The following is a 25,712-nucleotide window of genomic DNA, read 5'->3' on the forward strand; positions in this document are numbered from 1 at the left end:
GTACTTTTGGTGGCTTCCCTACCCTGGATTGGAAATTTGGTGAATGCAGCCTGGAGTGTTGGAATCCCAACTCTTCCCTTTCCCTTGCCACAAAACCGTGTCAGGTTATTTTATGGTTTGTTTTTTCTTTAGTAATTAAACTTCAGCACTTGTTGCCCAGTGTATTTCAGACACAAGCTCATCTGCAGGCAATCCCTCTGTGCCAGTAGCTTGCTCTGATAGAGCCAGTATCAAATACTAAAGGGCAGGCACACAGAAATAACTGTATTGTTTCTAGCTTCCTGAACCAAGAGTAATACTTGGTTTTTTTCTTTTTTTTACAGCCCTTAATGAATTACTTCTTCTGATGTGTTTAATTGCTTCTGACCCTAACCTTTAGCTTCTGCAGTGTTCTTAAGAGTTACACCACTCAGCAGTGCATTTCATGAGAAATTCCTTATCTGTTTTAAACCTTTTACCTGGTGATTTAATGTAATGTCTCCATTTCTTGCACATGAGAAACTGTAAATGATCTGTCTTCCCATTTTTAGGTATTTTGTAGGTGGTCTTTTTTTTAATAGGTCTTCTACTATTCTGCTGCTGCCAGGCCTTTTATTCTTTTAACAGCCTTCAGGTGGAAGAATCCTGATCTCTTTAATCTCTCCTAATAAACAGGTGGAAAGCCACTGCAAACTTCTCTTTTTTGGTCTTTTTCTAGTTCTGTATGTTCTTTTTGAAAGGGGGAGGCAAATATAGCACTCAAAAGTGATGAGGTACAGTGTGGATTTATACCATAGCATCATGATGCTTTCTGCTGGTTCTCTGTTCTGTTAGTAATGATTTTTAATGTTCTCTTTCATTCTACAAATGCCACTGAACAATGATCAGCTGGTATTTCTTCAGAAATACATGCAATAACTCTATAGTCTGTATTTACAGCTAATTTATGACTTACCAGTGTAAATCTGTACTTCTTGTTTTGCCCAGGTGCATTTCTTTGCATTTACTATTTCTTCTTTTTTTTTTTTATCATCTGCTCCTTTGAGTATTGTGAGATCCATTGTAGGTCTCTTAAAACATACCAGAACTTTGTCACCTTGCTGTTCATTTCTTTTCCCAGAAGTTCATGCATTGAACAGGTTGTTCTCTGCGTGCCTGTGAGACTCCTTTGGTCACTTTAGTTATTCATGAGAAGCCCTTTTCCTTTTTTAACCCAAAGAAGCATTACTTCTTTGAGAGTCTTCCTCTGTGCTCTTTTGAAGGCATGAGATTTTCCAGGCAGCACTTTATCTACAAATGCCACCTTAACACATTTCCATTGTGGCCTGTTTATACCTGAGTGGCTGCAAACTCTGCTCTGGCTGGTTTGCATGGTACCAGGATCATCATGGTACCATAATTTTGCCATTAGTAGGAGCAGACTTGCTGGTTGGCAATGCACTGGCTTTCCCCTTGGCCTTCAGTTGGTGTTCTGTTTGCCACCTCCTACTCCTGTGGTACTGAGACTACTTTAAGGGATAAGACCATAGCAACAGAGCAGCACTTTTGCAAGTAATTTTCTTTGCAACTCTTAACTGGATACTGTCTGGTTTCAGCAGTTTGTTTCAATTATTGTTTGTTTTGTGTCTGCTTTAAAGCCTCTTCTGTTGTCTTTTCCTCTTGGGACACTTCTTTTGACTTGTCACCTGTTAGGAAGTTTTGACACAAGCTCTTCTGTGAGCTTACTGGCAGAGAAGGGAGAAGTATCTGCTGGTGAATTGATTTAGTTTAATTTCTGGTCTTTTTTCCTAACTATTTTAGGTTTGTAAGAGTGGCCTTTGCTATAATTTTATCTGTACAGTTGATTGGCTTTGTTTACCTGTGTTATCTTGTGTATTTTTCACAGAGACTTTGCAGTTCAGTATGTTCTTTCAGCTTTTTCATACTGTGAAATGCTGCTGTACTGAATATTTCTGTAACTCATTTAGGTCCTGCTCAGGTTCCAATGATGTCCCCAAATGGTTCAGTGCCTACTATTTATGTGCCTCCTGGATATGCCCCACAGGTATGTCCCTTCATTTTATTCCTATTTTATGTCTTTTTATGGAAATCATGGGAGTAAAACCATAATAGCTAATCCAGTAAATTAATGTATCAAGTTTCAGAGTCCCTGTCAAGCAAGTAAATAAGGGAAGATGTCCCAAAGTATTTCTGTGGTGGGAAATGTCTCACACTGTGTATGTGCCTGTTTAGTTATATATTAACTCCTTACATGACAATAATGAGCAGTTCCTTGTTGAGTTCAGGTGCCCTCTGAATATAAAGCACAGTCATGGCCCAAACAGCTCATTGTGCAGGGCTGGTTCTGATTTCTGTGTTAGTGGGTGTTTTCTTGGCACCCATATAGTTTTATGTATGTACATAGTTCATGTCTGAGAAGTTCCCTGCAGATAGAGAGTAAAACAGATCAGTTAGGAACAGTGTAGCAAACAGCATGGAAAAAATGTCAGTTGTCCTTTGGGGATAAATTATCATATGATATATGTTTCCATATATATAAAATACATATATGGAAAAATATGTATAAATGGGGCTTTTGTTTGGTCACTGATTCCTAATTTAGATGCCTGAAAATTAAATGTGAGCTAGATAACCTGGACATCCTTTAAAGTAGATTAAAAGGATGATTCCTTTTGGCTGTTTCTGAAACATCTGTATTATAATGAGATGTGTGGCCCTCAGGATGGTGGCTCTTCCTTTCCTTCAAGTGTAGAACAAACCTAGAAGTCAGTGGGTCAGATGTGGAAGTTAGAGCAGATGAATACCACTCTCCATAAAGGTCTTTCTCATGAGTTTCTTTTGTGACCAGTCTGACTCAACATACATCCCATAGTGTACATTGAGAAGAGTCTACAACATGTAAAAGGCACCAAGCAAACCTACAGTGTCTGGCAGATGTTTGACTCATTATCCAAATGGAATAAAAAATTGTCTTCTAGCAAAAGAAAAGGCTCTTAGGTTAGGCAGACTAATACTCTGTGGTTTTACTTTCCATCTGTTGAAAGCTGGCCAATAAGTTGATTCATGGATCCTTCATAGCTGAGTTCCCAAACAGGCAGAAGAAAAAAATAAATTAACTTCCATTTCTATTTTAAATTATCTTTAGGTCATAGTAAAAAGTCTTGATTCCTATTGGAATTCATTTTTAAAGAACTGAAATGGAAGAATTTCTTATTTAAGTGAAATCCTGAACTTTAACCTATTTCCCAAGTATTTAATTTCCATTGAAGAAGTACTTAATGTTTAAGAAGCTGTCCAACCTGTCCCAGTCTGAATAATATTTATAAAATGAATTTATTCTTCCTTTGAGGACAGCTAGGAAGGTCTAACCCAGCTCTCTGAGTTTGAGTTGAAGGTGCCTCACATCTGTGGAGCCCAGGGAACAGGCAGAATGAGCTCATGCCTGCTGCTATCATCTGAGTAGAAGTATCACAGTCCAGGAGGACCTTTAGTTTGTAAAGCTGCTGAGGTATTTGCTGTTGACCAAACATTGTGGTTTATGATGGAAGGTCCTCTTAGAAGCTTGAAGATGTCATAGTAGTTTTGCAAACAGGAAGGTCTAACAGTACTGAGCTCAGAGTTATCCCAGACTTAGTGCAGTCCCAGCAAGGCAACTTCCAGGGTTTCTTCAAGTGTAGGGTATTTTTCAATGCCAGCAACTGCAGATATATTTTGAAAGAAATGGAAACCAGCTAAATGTCTGAAGTCATCAACCTGCAAGAGCAACCTGGGCATGACCATCTTTTGTCTATCCATTTTCATTTAGTTTTGTTGTGCCTCTGCTTGCTTCAGTTCCCACCAGGCAGTGACACAGTCTACTTCCCCTCTGTTAGAAGTTGGATAGAACTACAGGATAAAGCATCTTTCTTTATCTTATATCACATAAATAAAAAGCAATTCATAGGTTGATTTACTTTTCCATTCCTGTAACTGTAGTAGTAAAACTCTGAAAGAAATTATATCTTTATTCATCCTCTCTGAGCTGTTTATAGTCACTGGTGTGTTTCCCAGTCATGTTTGGTTCGCTCACTCAGCCAAACAGGCCTGTGCCAGAACTACATGTTTTGCTCACACAATTAAGATCATAGATAGCTTGTTTACTTTTTTAAGCCTAAAACTATATGCTTGACATGATTCTCTTATTGCTTTTTTGGAGGGTTTTTATCTGTGTTAGAGGCCTACCATTGAGCTGATGTTTGATTTAAAGGCACAGTTACACTCCTGTCAAATTCTTCATTGTACATTATTAAACTTAATGTCCCTGCTGCTATGAATTGGGTAAGCAGCCTGTTTTTTTTTATGGAGGCTGCTTCCTACATAATGTCTGCTCATAAAATCATGATAAATTGCATTTTTTTTAATTATTTTTTGTTTTTAAGCAAAAAGGACTTAATTAAAACTACATCTCAGTGTTGAGAGAATGTTGTTGGGGCAGCAGAAGTTCTGGTCATATTTTCTGCTTCTAATATGCCCTGCCTTTAGGATAGCACACAGCTATGGTTGCACAGATAGGAAGAGTGTTGTCTTTAGTGACATTGCTCTTTCCCCATGAGGGACAGTCTGCATACTGAAAATAGGCCATTTTTAGAAGTCACACAGTGTGTGTGTGTTTTAAAGCTGTGTCACTTGAGCCATTTTTATTAACTTCCATCTCTCTGTGTAGGTCATCCCCATTGTGTACATACTTTCATGTCTTCTGAGTATAATTGCAGAGAGATCTTTGTTCTACCATTACACTAGAAACATACAGCTCTATCTACATAACTTTCTCAGTACAGTAATGAAGTTTTAAAACAATTTCTTAGACCAATCTCACATGCCTTGCATTGGTTCAGCTAGCAGGATAATTTTGGGGTGTACAAATTAGATTTCTTCCAGAAAAAAAACAAAAGCAAGGACTCCATTCCAGATGTACCAGATGCACACCAACCCCTTGGTAAAACCAGTGATTGATTCTTCAAGCAGCTTTCTGTCATGGGTTTGGTGGAATTGTTTACACCAGGACATGGGACTAAATCTAGCCAAGCATAATAGCCTTAAGCTTAAGCAGTGGAGTTAAAAGCATCTTGGTACTAAGTGCTTTGATCTCTTGAACTGCTCCTGTTGCCCCAGCTTACTCACTGGTGCACAAGCCCCCACCTCATTTCAAGTATCAGTGAAAACTTACACAGTAGTATAAGATTCCCCTTTTCTGAATAAATATTTCATCCAAAAGCTTCCATTGCCATCTGTGCTGTGGCCTTATTTTGGAGCATTTTGCTAGGAAGTGGAAAGCTTTGTCACTGGCATCCAGACACTGAAGTTACTGACACCACGATGCATGCAAGTTAAATTATGCCAAGATTGTCTCTAGATGTTACCAGCAGTGATACAAACACCTAGAGAAGATAACAACAGCAGTCTTCCCTGTCTGTGATGTGCTTCAGGGACAGACCCCTGTTTGTGGTCCTGTTGATGAGTGACCCTTGTTTAGTGGAGAGCATTTTCTGCTTCCATACACACCTCTGTCCCTGCTCCCCAGCAGCCCCCTGCCTGCTGCACCCCCCAGACACTGCACGTGCCATTGTTAAGGCACTAACATCACTGAGGGCTGCACTCAGCTGCCTCTCCTGTCACATCTCCCATTTGCCATTTTTGCACAACAAGCTGCTTTGCACACCACAAAGGCCCCTGTTTTCTGAATAGCACGTGGCTTCCTTCAGGGTGCAAGACATTTAAACAGACAGGAGGGAGAAAAAAAAATTAAAAAAAGCAAAACACATTATTGTGAAAAACTACCTTGAGTTGTGAAGTAGTCTTGAGGGGACTGGCTACCATCCTGCTTAGTTTTTTGCCTTAACAGCTTGATGCAGGCAGTGATTGCTCCATGCTAGCAGATGCAGCATGGCCAATGCCTCCTGAGTCAGTGCTGGTGGACTGAGCTGGGCACGGGGCAAAGACCAGACCCTTGTGCCTTTCCTCTCACTATCCCTGTGGAGTGAGGTCTGTCCACTCACCACACCATTCCTAGGGGTAATCTGGTTATATTGTGGAACAAATCCTAGGAGCAGTGTAGGATACAAGCAGTGGGAATGAGGGTGGAAATAGGATCCTGGGGAGGAGCAAGGCTCACACCATAAATAATACCTGGTTGTTTATATGTTGTAACAGTAAAATTTCTAACAGTACTTTTCCCCACCTCATTAAGAAATGAATGGTGTTGTTGCAGTTAATATATTTAATGTAGATAGCCCTATAATTGTCCTGTCTCTTTTTTCTTACACTCTTATGCTTTCTTAAATGTAAGGACTTTTACTCTTCCTGGTTTTGTTTAAGCATCTATAGAACAGACCTTTCAGCTTGTCATTTCTCTTGGTAGGTTATTGAGGACAACGGTGTTCGAAGGGTCGTGGTGGTTCCCCAGGCTCCAGAGTTCCATCCTGGTGGTCACACAGTGATCCACAGGCCTCCTCATCCCCCCCTGCCTGGCTTCCTTCCCCTCCCAGCCATGATCCCTCCTCCCCCACGCCACATCTACTCCCCCGTGACGGGAAGCGGCGACCTGGCGACGCAGTACATCCCCCAGTACCACACCTCTCAGGTGTATGGGGATCTGGGTGAGTGCCCTGCCCAGCACTGCAGCTTCTCTCAGAGGAAGTCATCTACTCATCTCCAGCATCTGGGGCACTCATCTCCAGGCTTTAACAAGCAAGACTTGTAGCTTGAAGGAGAGTTTTACACAAAAGTCGTATGAGGAGACAAGTCTTGTTTTTACTGAAGTTTATTATTTCAGAAGAAGTTCTTGTAATTAATTTGAATTGTCTGTTCAGTGAGCCATTAAGCATACAGATTATTTCTTACATGTACCAGTTACAGATTTACCCAGGAAGGCAATGCAGGAAGTATTTGTAGTGGTTTGGCTGATGCCTTTGAGAGTCAGTGTTTAAATCCATACCTGAGCACTGTTCTGAGATCTCATGTCTTGCAAGTGTCCTGTTTGAAGCATGAAACAGGAGTTCCTAGTACTAATTAAGAAAAAAAAAAATTGCTATTTTTCATAAAAGTCCAATGTCCATATTGAAGTCCAACTTGAATAGTTGGGTGCCACCAAACTAAACTGATACTGTAGTTGAAGCTGCCTTTGGTAGGGCTCCTGACATCAGCCTTTGATGGGTTTCAGTGGCAGAGTGTGTATGTGCACTAACTCGGGTTGGGTTGTTAGACTAATATTGACTTTCCTTGTAGACTTGTTTGTCTTTAGATAGACTTCTGCTGCAAGGCAGGTGCTGACCTCGAGAGACTTTCAGTGCCAGGCTGTGGGTTTGAATCTGTGAAGGGGGAGACCAAATGCAACAGATGCAGAGATTCTAAGCATTTTGTGATGCTACTAAATTCATCTAAGAAGCCACCCTGTCCAGTTTTCTAGTGTCTTTCATTTGCCTTGTGCTTTTGTGAGGTTTTTCCCTGTTGGTTTCTGTTGAAGCACAATTAAAGTAAGAGCTCTGGTTGGATTACAAAACTTAAAGCTTTTGTATTTGTTATTCAGTATTAGAGGAAACCTCCCCTCATGCAGTAAACCAGCACTCTTATTTTTCTGTGTTGCTTTATTCTGTACTTTACAGATCAAGGAAGATTATAGAACTGTTTTCAGAATAATTTTTAAGTAGAAAAGAGATGTGGAAAGGAAGCATTACACTTTCTCCCATGACATGTTGTTAATGTCCAAGTAGTGTATTTCAGTTTACCTGTCAGACACTTCAGTTTTTCAATAGGAATAGAGATGTAATTTTGTGCACAAGTGCACACTTAACACACCTAGTATTTTTAACTAGATTGATGGTTGCATTCTGTTCTTAGCTATGAATTTAAATCTTATTCTTCTTTACTTTCATTTAGATAATATGCCTGGTCATGGAAGATCCAACTTTAGAGATGAAAGGTCTAGTAAAACATATGAAAGGTTACAAAAAAAATTAAAAGATCGACATGGAACTCAGAAGGATAAGTTAAACAGTCCTCCATCATCTCCTCAGAAATGTCCTTCTCCTGCAAGTGAACATAATGGACTTGTGAAAGGACAGGATGCAGCTGGGATAAGCACAGGTTCCACCAAAAGCAAGTCTTTGGGTAAAGGAAAAAGCAACTCTCAGACAGAGACAGAAGTAGAAGGTAAGTATTAACTAAGATAAAATTGATATCAATATATAGATATAATGCAAGTCTGGCTGAGCATAGCATTTGCAGGTAGAACAACACACTTTGGCAGTCTTAAAGGTGATTAGTAGCCCATAAGTGCCCTGACTTAGGGAGTTAAGGGCAGTCAGCCTGCTCATCCCATTGCAACAATGGGCCTAAGAGAGCAAAACTCCTGACATGTAAGTCTCCATGTAGATTTGGGCAGATATTGTTAGTCATACTTGATAATACTGTTTCAAGAAAAATCTGTTCTTTGTCCAGTTACTGGTCCTTACATTTTAAGGCCTTTCTGAATACTAATGGCATGCTTGGTATTGCAGAAAACCATAATACCATTTCAAGAAAAATCTGTGCTTTGTCCAGAGTTACTGGTCCTTACATTTTAAGGACTTTCTTTATATTAATGGCATGCTTGGTATTGCAGAAAACTTGGAAGGAGACAGATATCTGATACAGGAGGCCTGTGTTCAACTTGCTAAAGAAGAGTATTTTGTAAAGGAGATACAGTTGTTATGTGAAATTCACATAATTCTGTTCCCCACCAATTCACTCTTGAAAGGCCTTTGTAGAAAAAGACTGGTACTCATGCTAGTCCTTGTGAGTTCATGGAGTTCATGTTTTCTCAGACATTACCATGGGGAGTGTTTGTATTAGTAGTACTATTTATTTCACTGGAAAGCTTGTGATCTCTTAAATAGACTGAATTCCCTCAATCTTGGGCATGCAGTCCTGGAATCCGATGATGTGTCACTGCAACTTTCAGGTCACTGACATAGCACTTCAGCTTCAGAACACAACATCAAAGACTTGTTATCAGCCAACTATAATTTTCTCAGAATAGGGAGCTGTAATTAGTGATGCTGAGGGAAACAAACTGATTTTCTCAACTCAGTGAAGTTTGCTTTTTGTGGTTTTGTGCAGTGTATATTAGATTGTTGTAAACCAAAAGGAATGTGAAGAAAGTGAAGTCTAACCAGGACCAGGAAATCTCAGTCTACAAGAGCTGTTTAAAAACCTGTAGCTGGTACTCTGTAAAACTCAGTACTGAGGGATGCCTTTGAGAATACAACCTGAATTCAGAAATCAGGAACTGTTGCTCCAAACTGGAATGAGTGCTTGTCACTGTAGTTCCAGAGTGGCATTTGTCTTGGCTTCAGTTTACTTTCTGTTAGTTGGTATTTACCTGTGAGCTAACTTTACCAAGGCACAGGTGATAAAATACACCATTGTTAACATATGATATGAAAATTGGGTTAACTGTTAGTGAGAAGTATTTTATATCATAAATTGAGAAGTCCACTTTTCAAAATTATTTAATTCAGGAGCCAATTTGGGAAAATTATGCACTGTGACTTAGACTTGTAATAACAAACAGAAGGCAGAAATGCCTTTTGTTTCAACAGACTAAACCATCTTAGAAGCATGAAGCTGTAAATAGATTTGGCCTGTATTTTTTAAATAATTCTTCAGGCTTTGTTCTTTTCTTTTTCTTTTTAGCTTAAGGCAGGTTAAGTAAATCCAAAATGCCTGGCCACACCTTCAAAACTGAATAGTCTGTTCACTTACCTATTGAGATAATAAAATTTTAATATTGTGTGGGAGAAAGCACATAAACCACTTAAACTTTGAGTCCTCTATAAAGCTCAGCTACACCTTCAGCTGAAACCAAACACCTTCAGATTCTTTCCCTGAGATGTAATTGAATCAGGCTAAGCTAAGGGTTGCAACAGAGGGAGCCCAGCAGTGTTAGCAGTAGTCTTCCAGCTCATGTGCAATACTATATTTCATCTGCTGTAACTTCACTGTGTCTATACCCAAAGAGAAATCTACAGAAAATATCCCAGCTAAGAGCTTAACTTCTCCAGAGCAGTAGTTTGTTTAAAGTTCTCCATTAATAAAAGATAACTAGGCTTTCTGTATTTCATACATCTCAGGACAGCTTTAGAAATAGTTTTATATGAACAGCTACTCTGGGAGCCGTTTGGGTTTTATGTTGCCCTTGATGAATGCAAGTAGCCAGGGTGTTCTGCTTGATAAAAACTTCATACAGTTGTTGAATTTGAAGAGCTGTTTCACTGTGAAGTAACTAAACTATATTAATGGGTAATTTTTCTTTGCCTTGATTTTGTTTTTTAAGAGAAGGATGAAGAAACAAAAGCACTTGAAACACTTCTTTCTAATATAGCCAAGCCAGTGGTAAGTAAATAAAGCTTTCCATAAAAGCAGAATGTCTCTGGTGCTATTTTACACAGTTACAGCTCCTTTTCTGTCTCCAAGCTTAAAGGATCTTTATTTTGCCACACTAAAGAAAAGTCACTTAATTTCCAGTCACTGAAATGTAAATGACCAAAGTAATTTTTAGTGTATTAACATTTATGAAGCTACAGTTGCCTTGGTATTTAATATGTGGAATTCTTCTTCCTGGCTACTCTGTGAAATCTCAGTATTAACAGAATTACAAAAGACACACGTAACATTGCCAGTAACATGCTGCTGATGATGCTTAACATCATCTCTTACTGTAAAGTCTGTTCTCAATTTCCTGCATCATCGTTTGGTTTTAACTATTCAGGAAACAATTTTGCCCATCAAATGTCTCTAGGCATGAGGGGATACCTGGCAAGACTTTGGAAACCTCATCAAAAATGAGGTTTTGGAAAACCTTACTTGAAAAGTAAAGAAAAATTAGGACAGGTTTCTATTTCTAAGTGCCAGGTCTCTGGCACCTCCAGGGAGGAGAGACATAAAATTCACAAAGAACGGTGACTGTCAGCAGTGGGCTTCTGATTGTCTTCCTTATTTTACAAACTGATTCTTCTCAGTTTGTAAAACACCTCCTCACTTTCCAAACAACCTGGCCATGGCTGTAATGCCCAGTCTTGATTCTTCTTTCATACGTTGCTTTACAGCCTGGTGAGGAGAGGCTGAGAGAGCAGGGACTGTTCAGCCTGAAGAAGAGAAAGTTCAGGGAGGTTCTTACCAATGTATGCAGATACCTGCAGGGCACATGCCAGGCTCTTTCCAGTGTGCCCAGCATGAGGAGAACCAGAGGCAGTGGGCACAAATTGAAATGCAGTAGGTTCCATCTGAAGGTCAGGAAAGATGTTTGTACTGTGAGGATGCCTGAGCACTGGCACAGGTTGTCCAGGGAGTTTGTGGAGAAGTCCCTCTTTGGAGAAGCTGAAAAGCAGTCTGGATGTGATTGTGGACAGCTGGCTTTAGGTGACCCTGCTTGAGCAGGTCTGTTGGACCAGATGACCTCTGGGGGTTCCTTTCAGCCTCAACCATTCTGTGATTGTGTGGTGCTCCAAGAGCTGAGCAGGGATTGTAATTACAGAGGAACTACTCTGTCCAATGAAAATGAGTTGACATGTCTGCAGTGCCCCTTTGTCTTTTGTGGCTAAGCAACATCTAGATGGGAGATGTCTGAAACAAATCCTATAAGAAAGGGTTGAGAGAGACGAGATGAAGAAATGGAGAGGAGTTAGCTGATCCTAGCTGTTGCTCTGGTGTGGATAGTAGCTGTGACAGTCAAGCTCACTAGCACTTAACAGTATGACCTTGGTGACTAGAGCCAGTGGAAGGGCAATAAAAAGAATATTTTGAGAAGAAACTAGGACTGAGAAAACAGCTTAAAGAGATTAAGGTGTGTGGGAGAAAGGAGGTGCATGGAGAAGATAGCTCTGACAAGGGGCACAGGTCCAAAGGACAATTAAGACATGAGAGATTCTAAAACAGATAAGGAGTCTAAGGTGAGAAAATGAGACCAAGAGTAAATAGCAGGTGTGAATTACTGGAGGAACACAATGCAGAGCAAGTAGCTTTTCTGTTTGTTAATTTTTACAAGCAGGCTGATGATCAGAGGGTGATGGGAATCTGAATGTCCTGTTAGTAAGTGGTGGAGATAGAAGGCAGGAGAAGCAAGAGAAGATGAAGATTGGTGAGACAAGGATACCAGAACTTTATTGAGAGCCTGAAGGGATGAAGTCTGATGTGGAGTAGACAAGGAGTACAAACTGGAATGAAGAACCATTGATTATGACCAGAATTTGAGAAGGTGGAGAAAAAGGGTCTGAAAGAGTTAAAGCTGTAAGAAATGAATGTAGGTCTACATCTGATAGCACTGATTTTTATCCAGGACCTGGAATGTAACCCAGTTTTCCCACATCTCATCTTCTGACAGCAAACTACCTGCAAAGTTACCTCTCCTACCAGCAGAGGTTTTGTTTTGCTGCCTCTTTCACTGCCTAGCTCTGCTTCTCACCTCCACAGATGTTGGCAAACACTTTGTTAGATCAAGCAGAAAAGACCTGTGTAGTGGATCTAAAAGCTCCAGGCTTGCTGTAGGATGGTGCCAGAATGAATTTAAGGGAGTGATTTGCTATTTTAAAAAAAAGTATAGTAAAAAAAGTATTAAAAAATATAAATAATACATATACATGCATACATATTCTAGGGAAATACACATCAAAACAGAATTCTGTTGTCAAAGTGAGGCAGGAAAGATTTTTGTACTAATGCTGGTGTTCAAGGTTACAGTTACCTTTTGGTTTTGGGGTTTTACTTTTAACACAACATGCTGTTCTTTCTGTGTGGTCCCTGCTACTCACTGCACAAAACACACCTGCTTTGGGAACAGACCAGGGCTGTGTAGCTGAAGGGACTGGTGTCTTTGACCCCTTTTGACTCTGAGGTATGAGATTCTTTCCCAACAGACTGGTTTAGCCACACTCTGCATCAGAACAGATGCAAAGGTAAATTTTGCTGCAAGGTAATATTGTCACTAGGATATGCTGGACCACAGTGTTCTCAGCAGCCCTCAAATCATGAGTGCCTGCTCTGCTCTTCTTAATTTGTGAGAAGGTGGAGGATCCTTTCTATCCTGATAAGAATCAGAGGGATCAGTTCTCCAGAAGTAGTGTGCACAGTCCTCTGCCAGTGGTTGGGGCATACAGGATGCCACCCAAGTTGAGGTGTCACCAGTGGCAAGGGGAATGACAACTCTTGAGTTTCCTGGGGTGGTAATAGTGAGACTGTGAGAAGTAAGATGAACATGTGTTGTCTTCTGCTGTGTTGCTACTGCCAGAGGCTGTCAGGGCTGTGGGTGGGTGGCAGACTGGCTGATGTTGCAGCCTGGGGGAGCATGACATGGTAAGAGAAAGGGAAACTGTTACCTGTGTAGGCCTTGCAGCAGCAGAGCAGTCCTCCCACACCTCCTCCAAAGAAGCATTTTCCTCACCCTTCCACAAGTGAACCAGGAGGTTGTGGTTTTGCACACCTTCTGCTTGTAGTTCTCATCAGAAATGTTACTGTAGGGTTTGGATTAACATTTTGTGTGAAGTGCTCACTGTGGGGCTTGGGCCATGGTGCTGCTCTGGGTGGGTCATAAACACCCTGTTCCCTGGTTGGGCTTCAGTGCTGACATGGGCAAGACTGGATTCTGGCTGTGATGGTGGTTGTGTGATTAGAAGATTGTAGATGCTGTCCAGTCCAGTGTTCATTGCACCATACCCTGCTCCAGAAAGCACAGAGTGGTGCTGAAGGCTCTGATGTGCCCCATGTCTGTGGCATGGACATCTAAATCAGGTGGTGGGCTCCATGGTGTGCTTTCATTCATAACATCTCTCAGCTCTGGGCACGTGGGGCATATCAGCTTTGCTGCCTTCAGACTCCACTTAGGGGTTCTTATGAAAAAGTTCTCATTTTCTTAAACTTTTCCCTGTGTGTATCCCACAACCTTTAGTAAATGGCAGTGTTAAGTTGGTAATGTGGTATTACCACCAGGTGACCCTTCTACTTAGGGAGGTCTTAAACTTTCCATGTCCAGCTGTAAGCTGGAGGCACTCTGCAGATTGCACCATGCTCAGTCCTCAGTGTTTGAGAAGTCTTCTCCAGCTGTCACATCCATTACCCAAATAACCAAGCAGAGGAGAAAACAAGGGGAAAGCAAAATGAAAAATGAGGCAGGAGGTTGAATACTTAATAAGGAAAGGCAGCAGGAACTCAGAATTTGGGGGTTGGTTATATAGCATATAAATCCCTTGGATAATGGTAAATCCCATCATGTTTTGTGGTTCATGCACGTTCCAAATACACTTGCAGGCTTTTAGGATGAGATGCACCTCACTCACCAGGTACATCCCTCACATCATTGTGAATGCAGTCCAGTTTGCACATGCTAAAACTGCTCTTTTCAACCCAAGGGACACGTGTAATATAGTTTATGAGGAGATTCAACTTTGCAAGCTGTACTGCTAATGAAGATGTGCCCACCTCTTCTTTTCCTCAGGGCCAGGGCCTGACTCAAGTCTTGTCTCTGCTTTGCAGGAGCACACAGTGCTCAGAGCTGCTACCAAAATCAGTTGCAGCTCCTTGAGTAATAATCATGCAAAGTAATGCCAAGTTTTCTGAAAAAGCCACTCCTGAGTGTTTCAGGGCACCTAAGAATAGTGGATTCTTCTGATCTTAATCTTTGTTCTTCAAAAAATACTTCCTTTCCTCCTTGTATCCTTGAGATTTTTTGAGAAGTGTTTTGTGCTCAAGGACTGATCTGAAACTTCAGTAATTATTTTCCATAATAGAACTTCAGCTAGTCTTCAAAAAGTCAAGTATTGGGTTATGACTGAACATCAAGGGTAAAGACAATATTGAATAATTGCTTCTCAGTGAAGAAATTTCTGTCTTATGCTCACATCATGTGAAGCTGGAGTTTTGTGTTAAAATAGTGTACACTGCTGTAGCCCAAGACTGCCAGTGCATATACACAATAGAGAAAAGTTTTATACAGGAAATCTTAATCTTAGCAATTCTTCATCTTTTAATACTTTGCTTTTGCCCCTTATTAATAGTCCTGTGAGGAAGAATATAGCTGAACCTATGCTTTAAGAATCATTTTCTTAGCTGGAAGTTGAATCTGAAAAGCAGTACCAAATGCTTTATAGACAAGTTAAAAAGGATTTAATTACATTCTCTGATTCTCTCTTAGTGGTGCTTTGTTCTGTGGTTTTGGCTTTTTATTTTCAACTGAATGGGGTTGAATATACTCAGACACCTATATGTGAATTTACTGAAAACTTCCAGAACTTAGGAAATACATAACATCACACAGAGAGTGTAGGTCCAGAAGAAAAACCTTGATGTTACTTTGTCCCACTCCTGCTTCTCTTTTGTCTGATTACTGACCCCTTATGCCCAAGTTGTGTTTTTGGGGACCCCCACTGCCATTCTCTGGGGTTGTGGAAAAGAAGATGGTAGTAACTTCAGTGGAATTCAGGTGTATGAGGGACAGGGATAGAAATTATTTCCAGTATTTATCCTTGCCAAAAAGTGTTGTAGGTCCTGTTCTGTCCTTCTGCCCATAAGTTTGTCTCCTGGGCCCTCAGGTATCTGCCTCTTAAACTTGTTCCTGAAGTAGCTCACTCCCCAGTGCTCCTCAGCAGGGCTTACTAGCTTAGGCTTGGCTTAATGTGAGTGTACATATTGACAGGGAACCAGTGGTTTAACCCAACCAACTGGGTTATTGCAGACCCCTCAGTTTCACTGGACACCATCTACTGGGCCCAGTAACTGGCATGGGCTGCAGATTTTCTAGTCCAGCAACAGGGTTGCACATGATGAATATGGATTTCTGGCTTGGCTTCTTGCAGCTCCTTGGCTTAATGTGAGTATACATCATTGACAGGGAACCAGTGGTTTAACCCAACCAACTGGGTTATTGCAGACCCCTCAGTTTCACTGGACACCATCTACTGGGCCCAGTAACTGGCATGGGCTGCAGATTTTCTAGTCCAGCAACAGGGTTGCACATGATGAATATGGATTTCTGCCTCATTGGAATGTAGGATGGAAATTATATTTTACAGTTTTAACTTCTATAGCCACCAATAACAGAGCAGTGCTTCACTTGGAGCTTTCCTGGGAGAATTCCTTTTTTTTTACTTTTTTTAATCCTGCCAGCTGGTTTTGTTTCATTGAATCTTTTAACCTTTCTTGTAGATTCTGTTAAATCATAGTGTAGTGGCTCACATTTCTCCCTTTCCCCCCTATATGTATAAAGAATTTATGTAGTTTGTGTACCTGCAGCTTTTTCTGCTGCCCTAGGATGTCCTTAATTCCCAGCTTTTGGGAATGCTTTTCACTTTGCATTTCTGATCATGCTCAGTTCCACTGACTGTTGCTTTTAAGCTTTGGCAAATTGGCCACAGCAAAGCTTCAGCTTTTGATAATATTCTTTCTTCACATACTCTGTTTACACAAAGTAAAACAACCAGAACAACCTACATAGGCACTGATTTTTAGCTTGGTATATAATACTTCTTCATTGTGTTATAGTTACTGTGTGAATAGTTGTCATCTGTTATTTTAGAAGTCTTATGGAAAGTTTACATGAATTGAGCAACAAACATTGTCCTGGGGGAGTAACCTGGGATAACAATTTTTTATCCAGTCAGAGACTTGTCTCAACAGAGGAGAGGGTGAAGTGTTGGTTATTGATATATAATGATTTCCACTAATACTCTGGGCTTAATTTTACTAGTCCAAGCCCTGTGATTTGTCTACTGTTCAATAGTCTGTAATGTTGTCTTTGATCTCCCTCCCACTCCCCCTCCTCTCTCTGTACTGAACATTTCAGATCCCTAATTTTCAAATGTTCCAATAAGATGTGATGCCTCCTTTCACTCACACCAACCACCTTACTTCTCTGGTGTAAAAGAAGATAGACTAAGATGTGTGAAGTACAATCAGCCAAGTGTGTAGGGCAGTTTGGCATTAGCAGTGTGTTAGATGGGGTGTTGTGTGCAGTTCTGGGCAAAGGCCTAAGGTGATGAAAGAGCTGGAGGTAAGGAGAACAGTGAGAATGAGCAGAGATTTAGGTAAGTGAGGGGAGACACAAATGCTAATAATCTTTAAATACATAGGAAACTGCAGAAAGAAAGGGAATACCTAATGTTCAGCTCCATGGTGGCTGGGACTAGTAGATTTAGCTGGTAATAACAGAGGTACTGACTGGGCATTAGGAAAAAAATTTCAGCTGTTAAGGTAGATAAACTTAGGAATATGTCATCTTGCAGGGGACCTGCTACTCCTGCAACATAGTAGTTCTTCAGAAACCTGCACTTCTCTCCTCCAGTATCCCCTGCCACCTTCTGCAACCCAGAAGGGAGGGGTTGTCCCAGAGGGAGCTTTTACCACTCCAGATGCTTCCCAAAGCTCCAAAGACTTCTAGAAATGCTAGCATTGCACTGAGGTGGCAATTAGTGTAATTTGTGGCCACATCAAGATTACAGTGGAATTTCTTTTGTCAGACTTTGAAACTTTTTCCACGAAATTCAGTGGATAGTCTTACTCATAACTGATGCCTTTGGGGATGTGATGTATAGTCCTGTTAGCCTGTGAGGGCTTAGTGACATTATTTCCAAGATGTTGAGGTTCATCTTGCTTGATTTTTTTTCCTTCTTTTCTGTTTCTCTTTTATCAGGAAGTCAGTCTCCTCTCTGCTTCATTCTTGAGGTTGGCCCATTGAGGTTTTTAGTTCAGTAGATTATAGCAATTTAAAAGCACTGGTTTTAAAAATGGTGTTTTGATTCTGATGCTCTGGTAGTAGATTTCTAAAAGCAATTCTTTCCAAAATAGAGATATATTGCAGTCATATTGTAAAACTAGTCACTTCATAGAATGAAATGTGTTGCCAATTCTCTTATGAAATGATTGGAAGTAGTAGACAGGTGCAATATATAAACCATAATAGCATTATTAATAAACACTCACAAATTTCTAGACTTCCTTCTAATACAAGTCCTAAAAATTCATAGTAACATGCACAGACCTGTGCACTCAGCCACAGAAGCATGAACAGTGCCAGCCCCTTGCAGCATGTGTGGGCTTCAGGCAGCACTTGTTGTTATCCAGGGCTTTCTGCAAAGGGGGGACTGTGCAGGGAGGTGCCACCACTACAGGGATTCTTTAGGATGTTGCCCATATATATCTCTCTATACACCTGCATGTGTGTGTATGTACATGGACCTTTTGAGCACACCTTCATCACAAACACAACATCAAAGTATGTTGTAATATTCTGTTAGCTAACAGAAGACTAGATCAGGGCCTCAGGTAATTGTATTCTTATTAATATCCCCATGAAAAACAGTTTGCTGGAGTAGTTAACCAGATAGGTTCTAACCTAATGGCAGAGTGTGCTTATTGCAGTTACAATTCAATGCCCAAAGCAGAGTTTCTTTATGTACCTGCTACACTAATGCCAGTCATTGTGGAGGAATTCCTGAGCTTCTCTATGTCATATGCAAACCAGGTCAGCAAGAAGGTATTAAAAAAAAAATCATAGTACTGGTCATGTAAAAAAAGTAGTCAGAAATTGTCATTTAATAAAACAACTGATTCACTCTCTGTGCTTGGAATCTCGTGGTTGATAAATGTCACAGTCATTTTTATGGGGCCCACTAGGTGGCATTTGTTACTTACAAGTTTGCACTCGCCCTGGGCCCTAGGATTGCAGTTTTCTCATGACATTTCTTAGATTTCTAGGTTGATTTCATCTGTAAAAACTAATTAATAGCTATGAGAGCAGTATAAATATTCTCATATGATAATGGTATATGCTTTTCTTCTCTTCTGTTTGGTACTGTGTGGCAAATCAGCATTTATAAACCATGGCATTTAAGTGGCAGAGGTCTCAAAAGTTGTGTTTCTACAGGTATCAGACATTCAAGCAAGAACAGCACTGCTTACCTGGTCCCCTCCATCCCCTCCATCCAGTGATAGCAGAGAAGACACTGACAGGAGTGACATACCAGATGTTTATACTTATGAAGTGATGATTTCAACCAGTGGAAAAGATGGGAAGTACAAAACTGTGTACATGTAGGTGTCCATTGTTCTTATCTCATTGCTGTTGCCTTGAATTATGTGAAATAAAACCTCATTAAAAATCTGCCTGTTGTCCAGAGATTTAAGTAACGAGCACTTTTGTGCAACTTCTCTGTTGAAACAAGCCACTCCTTTCAGTGGAATTGGTTCTGTTTTATTACTGAAGCCTCCACCATCAATGAGAATTTAAGGCTTTGTATGTAGATGTTGGAAGCATATTTTAATATCAAGCAGCAGCACTAGAAACCACAATTGGGTTCTCAGTGACATAGAGAAGTAGTGAGAAATTGTATTTGCAGTTACTCACTTCAGCACAAGCTATGTCAGTAAAAGCAGATTAATAGATGTCACTGAGATGTGTTTTCTGTTTACTGGGCTCTAACAAGTATATTCAGTCATTTAATGTTTTAGATAATCATTTTTGTGAGGCTGAACTGAGCTTCTCTAGGTCCCAGTAGTTTGATGGATTTATTTGTAATAAAATATATGTGTACACGTGCATCTGATCTTACTGAGTAAAGAGGAAAATAATTATTCCTAAAAAAAAAAGAAAGAACAACAGCAAAACAAAAGCACAGGAGGGCAAAACAACAGGAATTAAATGCAAGAAGCCCCTTTAATTCAAAGATAAATGTGTTTACATTCCACTATACTTAGCAACAGAAAGAAACTGTTAGCAAATATATTTCATGGGAGTGTTAGGTGGATGGGTCAGACATGTCTTTTTATAAGTGTAAAAGGTTCTGAAACAGTCTCTTAAAAGAAATTGTATTCTCTTTCCAGTGGAGAAGAAAATAAAGTTACTGTAAACGATCTCAGGCCAGCAACTGATTACCATGCAAAGTGAGTACCTCTGGTCATTAAATTCAGTGGACATGTTTTAAAAGTTTCATTGGTTCTGTGAATTTGCATAAGTCTGCAGCGATTCTTCATCATATCTCATCCTCCTTTGAGTCCCAAATGAGCAGTCTTGGCTTGGCTGACCACTCAGTCCACTTTGGAAAACAGAAAAATATTGCACCCACATCCAACATCTGTGCTCTGTACTTCTCCTGTCGTGGTGGAACAGTGACATTTTTCTGTCCTTGGAGCCAGCACAGCACAGACTTGCTTCCTCTGTTTCCAGAGCTGGCATAGGGGAGGCATCTTGAGCAGGAACCTGAAGGTCAGGTTATGCTGCTGTCACTTTGCTCCAGCAGGCCAGTGAAGCTGACCCCCTATGTATTACTAAATACACCCCTCACTCAGTGTCATTAATTCTGCACTTCTAGCAGAATTTGCTGTTTCACTGTGTCCTACTGAAGAGCAAAGCTTTGAAAGATGTAGTTAGATGTTCTTCACTCCTTTTTTACACCTAGGAGGGTTTGCCTATCTCTTGGTTTTAAAAAGCCCATTCTGAATACAGTTTATAAATACATTGTGAAGGCCACCTTAAAAACACCAACTTGTCAAGAAAGAGTTGCAGGTAGAGAGTACAATTTTGGAAGTGTCTGAACATTTAGCACATGAAGAATTTGCCTCTCTTGACTCTGGAGTACCCCAAGACTCCTGTGTACTGACCAGGGAACCAACTCAGAGGCAGCTGGTAGGAAGCACAGGGAGCAGACGTGTGTCTGGGTAAGGATCTAAGTCAGAAATGTTGTGCCTCTTTCCACGTGAGCTTTGGAACATCAGCAGTAGGGAAGAGGAAGGTTTCTGTTGTGAAAGTCTTGATTAGCATTTGCTCAAATGGGAGAGCTGCATTCCTGGTCCTTGGTGTGAGGGAATCTACCTTCTAGGTGGATTCCAAGATATTGTCCTGGTTGTCAAACCCAAAACAGAAGAAGTTTGGTCTGTTCTTCATCACACACCTCGTTTAATTTGGGCCACTCTATGGCCTGCAGCACAAGTTCCAGGGAAGGCTGAATGATAAACTGAGTCAGAGCTCTTCATGTGCAAGCAGTTTTTGTGATTTTTCTTCCTGGTTTTAGTAGTGTTTATGCAGTTTACCCAAGGGTGTTTTAAGTTGAAAATGCATGGAGCATAAGGGTCAGAGCCTAGGAATTGTTCTCCTGTGTAAGTCCTTTTTTATCAGGCCATGTTCACATCCTTTCTTGCTTAATTCTGGTCGTTGTAGAGAATTGATAGGAGTAGATGACTTAGCCATCTAAGCTCTTCCTGAACTAGAAGTTCTGCCAGTGCAAACACTGCCCAAAATCAGTGAAGACAAAAAAGACTCAACTGTGGAGATGACAGGTTGCATATTTGCAAGTGTATGCAAACTCAAACATCTTTGTGTGCAACATTGTTCAAATGTCTTTCTCTCCCTGTTCATGAAACCTACAAAGCCAAATTTCTTGTGACTTGCTATTCATGCAACAAGAACATGTAAGGACTTTTACATCTTCATAATCAGGCAGCACAGGTCTTATGCCAGTGATCAGAGGAAGGGTTTAGGAGAAAAAGAAAGTAATGCACAGGTTCAACCAAAGAGGAGACAAGGCACAGCTGAGTGGAGTGAGAGCAGAGAGCACAGGGTGAGGCCAGCTAATCATCCTGTATTTAATTTTGGAGGAAAACTATTAGGACAGCAAGCCTTTGAGGTAGAACTGAGAGTTCCCTCAAGGAGAGAGAGAGTTAATTCATAGCCTTCCTAAAGCAAAGGACAGGGGGAACAGACTCTGCAAGGTCTTGAAGGAGTCCAGAAGGTACTCTGGAAGTGTATCAATGGTTTCATTGTGCTCATCTGACAAAAGCATTTGCAGAAGAATTGTTCATAATATCAATTAATATGTCTACAACAGATAAGGGGCCTGCAAGATGTTACAATTATTTCCCAACCAAAGTCCAGCAAACAACAGGCAGATTTCACACATAATTGTGAGACTAAAGCTGACTGATGGTAGAGGATGCAAAGTAAAGGACTCTGGTGTTAATTCTACTGACCAAGGTGTTTCCACCAGATAGTTACAAGAGTGATGTTTTAAGAATGAGGTAGCAAGGCAGTAATTTAACTCTGAATACTCAGTTTTCTTTGGAAATTACAGATACAGATTTTGAAGCAAAGTGTTATTGCCTCTTTTTTCCACTTTAGAGTCCAAGCAGAATGCAACTGTGTAAAGGGGAGCCCTTCAGAAGCAGAGAGTTTTACCACAGCAAATTGTGAACCTGATCCTCCAAATCTGCCCAGGATAACTAATCGGACCAAAAATTCTCTTACTCTGCAGTGGAAGGTAAGAATTGCTTAAAACCCTTTAAAGTAAATATTTTAAACTCTTCAGAATTGTTTTGGATTTGTCAGTAAAGTGTTAGTTCATTAAACCAGAAAATTTTTGTCAGGCATACTGATTTCAGCCACAGTTCCTTGACTGGAAACACACGTATGGGGTTAGATGTGGACGTCAGTAGGAAGAGAAGAATTCCCAGCAAAGCAAAGGAGCCTTTGTAGATGAAGTTACTGAGTTTGAATGAGGGGCAGTGGTTCCATTCCAGTCCCCTGTGGTACCATGGAACTAATCCCTTTCTCTGTTATTGAACATACACTTGTTGGTGCAAAGCAAATGAAGTGGTCTGGAAAGACCTGCAATTTGTCTGCTCAGAAAACTACTGCAGCATTTCACACTGCTGCCAGGGTACTTTTTCAAGGTCTAAATTAAAAAAACAAAGCCATGGACATCATGCAAGCATGGATTGGATGGGGACTGAATTAGGACTGTCTTGGCAAGTGGAAAAAAAACATGTAAGGGGAGCACCATTTGCCCTTTGCTGGTCTTATAATGATTTAACCTGCACAAGCATTTTTTTTCTTGTGTCCAGTTAGAGCTCTAATTTTCTTCTTTTCCTGTTGCAGGCATCTTGTGATAACGGTTCAAAGATCCACAGTTACCTTTTAGAATGGGATGAAGTAAGCAAGTTACTCTGTTTTATTTTCAATTTTGTAGTTTTTGAAAAAAGTAGTTTTATGTGAGTGTGCACATCAAGCTGTGTGAATTTGACTCCTGCCTAGAGGCATTTGAAAAATATATAATTCCAGAAGCAGTTGTAAAGATAGGGTTATTGCTTAAATTCTTCCTTGAGGAATATAAAATAATAGCATCTTAATTACATGATTCTGCCACTCTTAATGGTGGCTTTTTCACTTGTCCAATGCTTCTTTCAAGAGCTGATACTGGGGGGTCATTTTCCTGCAACATTCTTTCTTTGTTGCAAAGGGGGTGGATCTACTATGCCCCCACAAACATCTTCCAGTCCCTACCTGGACAGCTGTCCAAAGATGGCAGAGCTATAGAAGCTTTGTTGCTTTTTTTCTTCCTGGGAAATGGAAAGGAAGGGAAAAAGCCTCTAATTCAGTATCACATACTGCTACCTCACTATATGATAACTGTACTCTTGAGTTATGTTTAATTCCAAAAAATGAGTTTACTTCACGTTTCTGTGTTACTTTAATTGATGTATGCATATAGAATAGGGTGAATAATGTGATTAACTTCCTTCTTTTCAGGGAAAAGGAAATGGAGAGTTTTGCCAGTGTTACTATGGCCAGCAGAAGCAGTATAGGATTACTAAACTATCACCAGCAATGGGATACACATTTAGGCTAGCAGCCAAAAATGACATGGGAATGAGGTAAATATTACTATTGTATACATAAATGTGGAGTGCATATACATACATGGGCTTGTTTAGGAAAAACACATGATGCCATTTAAAGAAACAAATCTTTTGTCCAGCTGGGGTGATACACAATATAGAACAGTTCAGTTGGAAGGATTCTGAAATGATCAACTTCTCCAGTTCTGTAGTTAATTCATGGGCTATTCAATTTGGAGATTATTTATGTGCTGTGAACCACTTGACCCTGCTTGAAGAGGGGAGGTTGGACAAGATGACCTCCAGAGATTCCCTTCCAGCCTCAGCTATGCTGCTGTTCCCAGCAGAATGCGTTTTGTCCAGGCATGATATTGCTACAGGCTACAACCATTACATTATGTGCATGGTTACTGTGTAAATGCTACAGAAATCTCAACCCCTCTTAGAAGCAGATAGTGCAGCTGCCTCTGCCAGCCTCAGCCTTTCTTCCTCAGCAGCTTCTCACATTTCCACACAATGCCCCCAGAATGGGGAGCAGGAGCATGGCACAGACAACCCAACTGTCCTCACATCAGATCAGCTCTTATTAAAAGTTTAAATCAAGTTTTTAGCTTTAGTCTTTGTAGACCTGTGCTGATCACTGAAGTTGCTACCTTGAGTGTGTTTCCTACTGCACATACCTGTCAGAGAATTTTTTGGCTAAGCACTGCATTGTAGAGACTCACTCATTCAGTGTCTTGTGGCTTTTGCATCTAATGGAATCAACACTTCTACTAAAATTCTAAGGGTCATGCTGAAAGATAAATGGCTCAGGCAGAGGGCCAGAATTGAATATTTTAAATGCTGCAGTGCTTGTGCTGCTGCTGTGCTGACCAGAGGGTACCTTGTACCATGCACTCTGCTTCTCTTGCTTCCAGAAGGGTTTGATCTGGTACTAGAAGAAGGTAGCTCTGAAGACCTTATATTTAGAATTTCAGTGATGACAGTATAAAGATGTGTCAGTAACTGCAGGAAGTAAGGCAGTCAGACTCCTCCCTGCCACTTGTAGGTGTACCTGTACTGTGCTCTTTGCCATCTCCCATTTCTCAGATACAGCCTTACCCTGGGAAATGGACAGAACGTGACATTACCATGTCACTGAATTCTTCCAAAGTTGTGTAGCTTATTATGAATGCTTAGGACACGTGGGTTTTGCTTTTAATTGCTACTTCTCAGAAGCTACACAGCATCAGACTTTGTTCTGAATTTTTGAATGAATGACATCTGACTATAATAGAGGATATAAGAACTTGAAAAAAAATCCAAAATTGATAGTTTCTCAAGTTATGCTTGCACTGCTGGGTGTGTTAGTCCTTGGGATTGCTGCTTGGTATTCAGGCAAAGTGATAAACCTGGCTATAACAGCAAGACTACCAGGGCTGCTCATCTCTAGAGCAGACTGCCAGTGTCCATGCTGTCTGTTAGCACTTACACTTGACATCCTCTGTGGCATAAAAAACAAGGCTTCTCTAGCCACAACCCTAAAATTGCTCTTTTTTTGATTCAGTGCTTGAAACAGTGAGCACTGTGCTGTCAGCAGAGTGGTGTTTTTGTAGCATGAAATAGAGGATGTGTGGTGTGTGTCCTTCAGCTGGCACAGGGAGGTATTGGAGGGAACAGTGCCAGCTTGGACAGTGTGGAAGGACAGCATAAAGAACAGGGAGCCACACTTGGGGCTGCAATTCATGCTGGGCAGAAGAAAACTTCTGTAGACTATCAAGTCTGTGCAAGCTCCAGCTGGCTCAGGAGGCCTGAGGTGTGCTGGGAGGCTCTGGAGAGCACTCAGGGCATGTGTTGCACATAGTGCCTATTCCTATGTCTTTCCTTAGGCACCTGCTTTGGGCCACTGTCAGAGGACTTGTGTGTGTGCTCCAACACAGTCTTTATTATGTTGCTGCCTTCTGGATGACGTTTCTGGAATGAACTATTCCCTGAGTTGCTCCTGGACATTGTCTTGAGGAGATTTAGTTGGAACTGCTGAAAAAAAAGTAAAGACAGGGAGTGAGCTGGCAGTTCAGCCGGGGGCA

General features: G+C 40.7%; 1 protein-coding gene across 1 annotated transcript in view; it reads left to right on the top strand.

The window, feature by feature from the left end:
- The first annotated feature begins 1,952 nt into the window (after window positions 1-1,952).
- Window positions 1,953-25,712, top strand: part of FNDC3A (fibronectin type III domain containing 3A) — a 47,331-nt gene continuing 23,571 nt past the window's right edge. The window contains exons 1-9 of the mRNA XM_008949808.1: window positions 1,953-2,023; window positions 6,377-6,614; window positions 7,894-8,166; window positions 10,331-10,389; window positions 18,905-19,071; window positions 19,861-19,920; window positions 22,151-22,289; window positions 22,907-22,960; window positions 23,558-23,682. Of these exons, the coding sequence (XP_008948056.1) occupies window positions 1,964-2,023; window positions 6,377-6,614; window positions 7,894-8,166; window positions 10,331-10,389; window positions 18,905-19,071; window positions 19,861-19,920; window positions 22,151-22,289; window positions 22,907-22,960; window positions 23,558-23,682 (1,175 nt within the window). The 5' untranslated portion in view covers window positions 1,953-1,963. The remainder of the gene's footprint in view (window positions 2,024-6,376; window positions 6,615-7,893; window positions 8,167-10,330; window positions 10,390-18,904; window positions 19,072-19,860; window positions 19,921-22,150; window positions 22,290-22,906; window positions 22,961-23,557; window positions 23,683-25,712) is intronic.

This window comes from Merops nubicus, unplaced genomic scaffold (assembly GCF_000691845.1).
Source record: "Merops nubicus isolate BGI_N331 unplaced genomic scaffold, ASM69184v1 scaffold4241, whole genome shotgun sequence".
In the NCBI taxonomy this organism is placed as follows: Eukaryota; Metazoa; Chordata; class Aves; order Coraciiformes; family Meropidae; genus Merops; species Merops nubicus.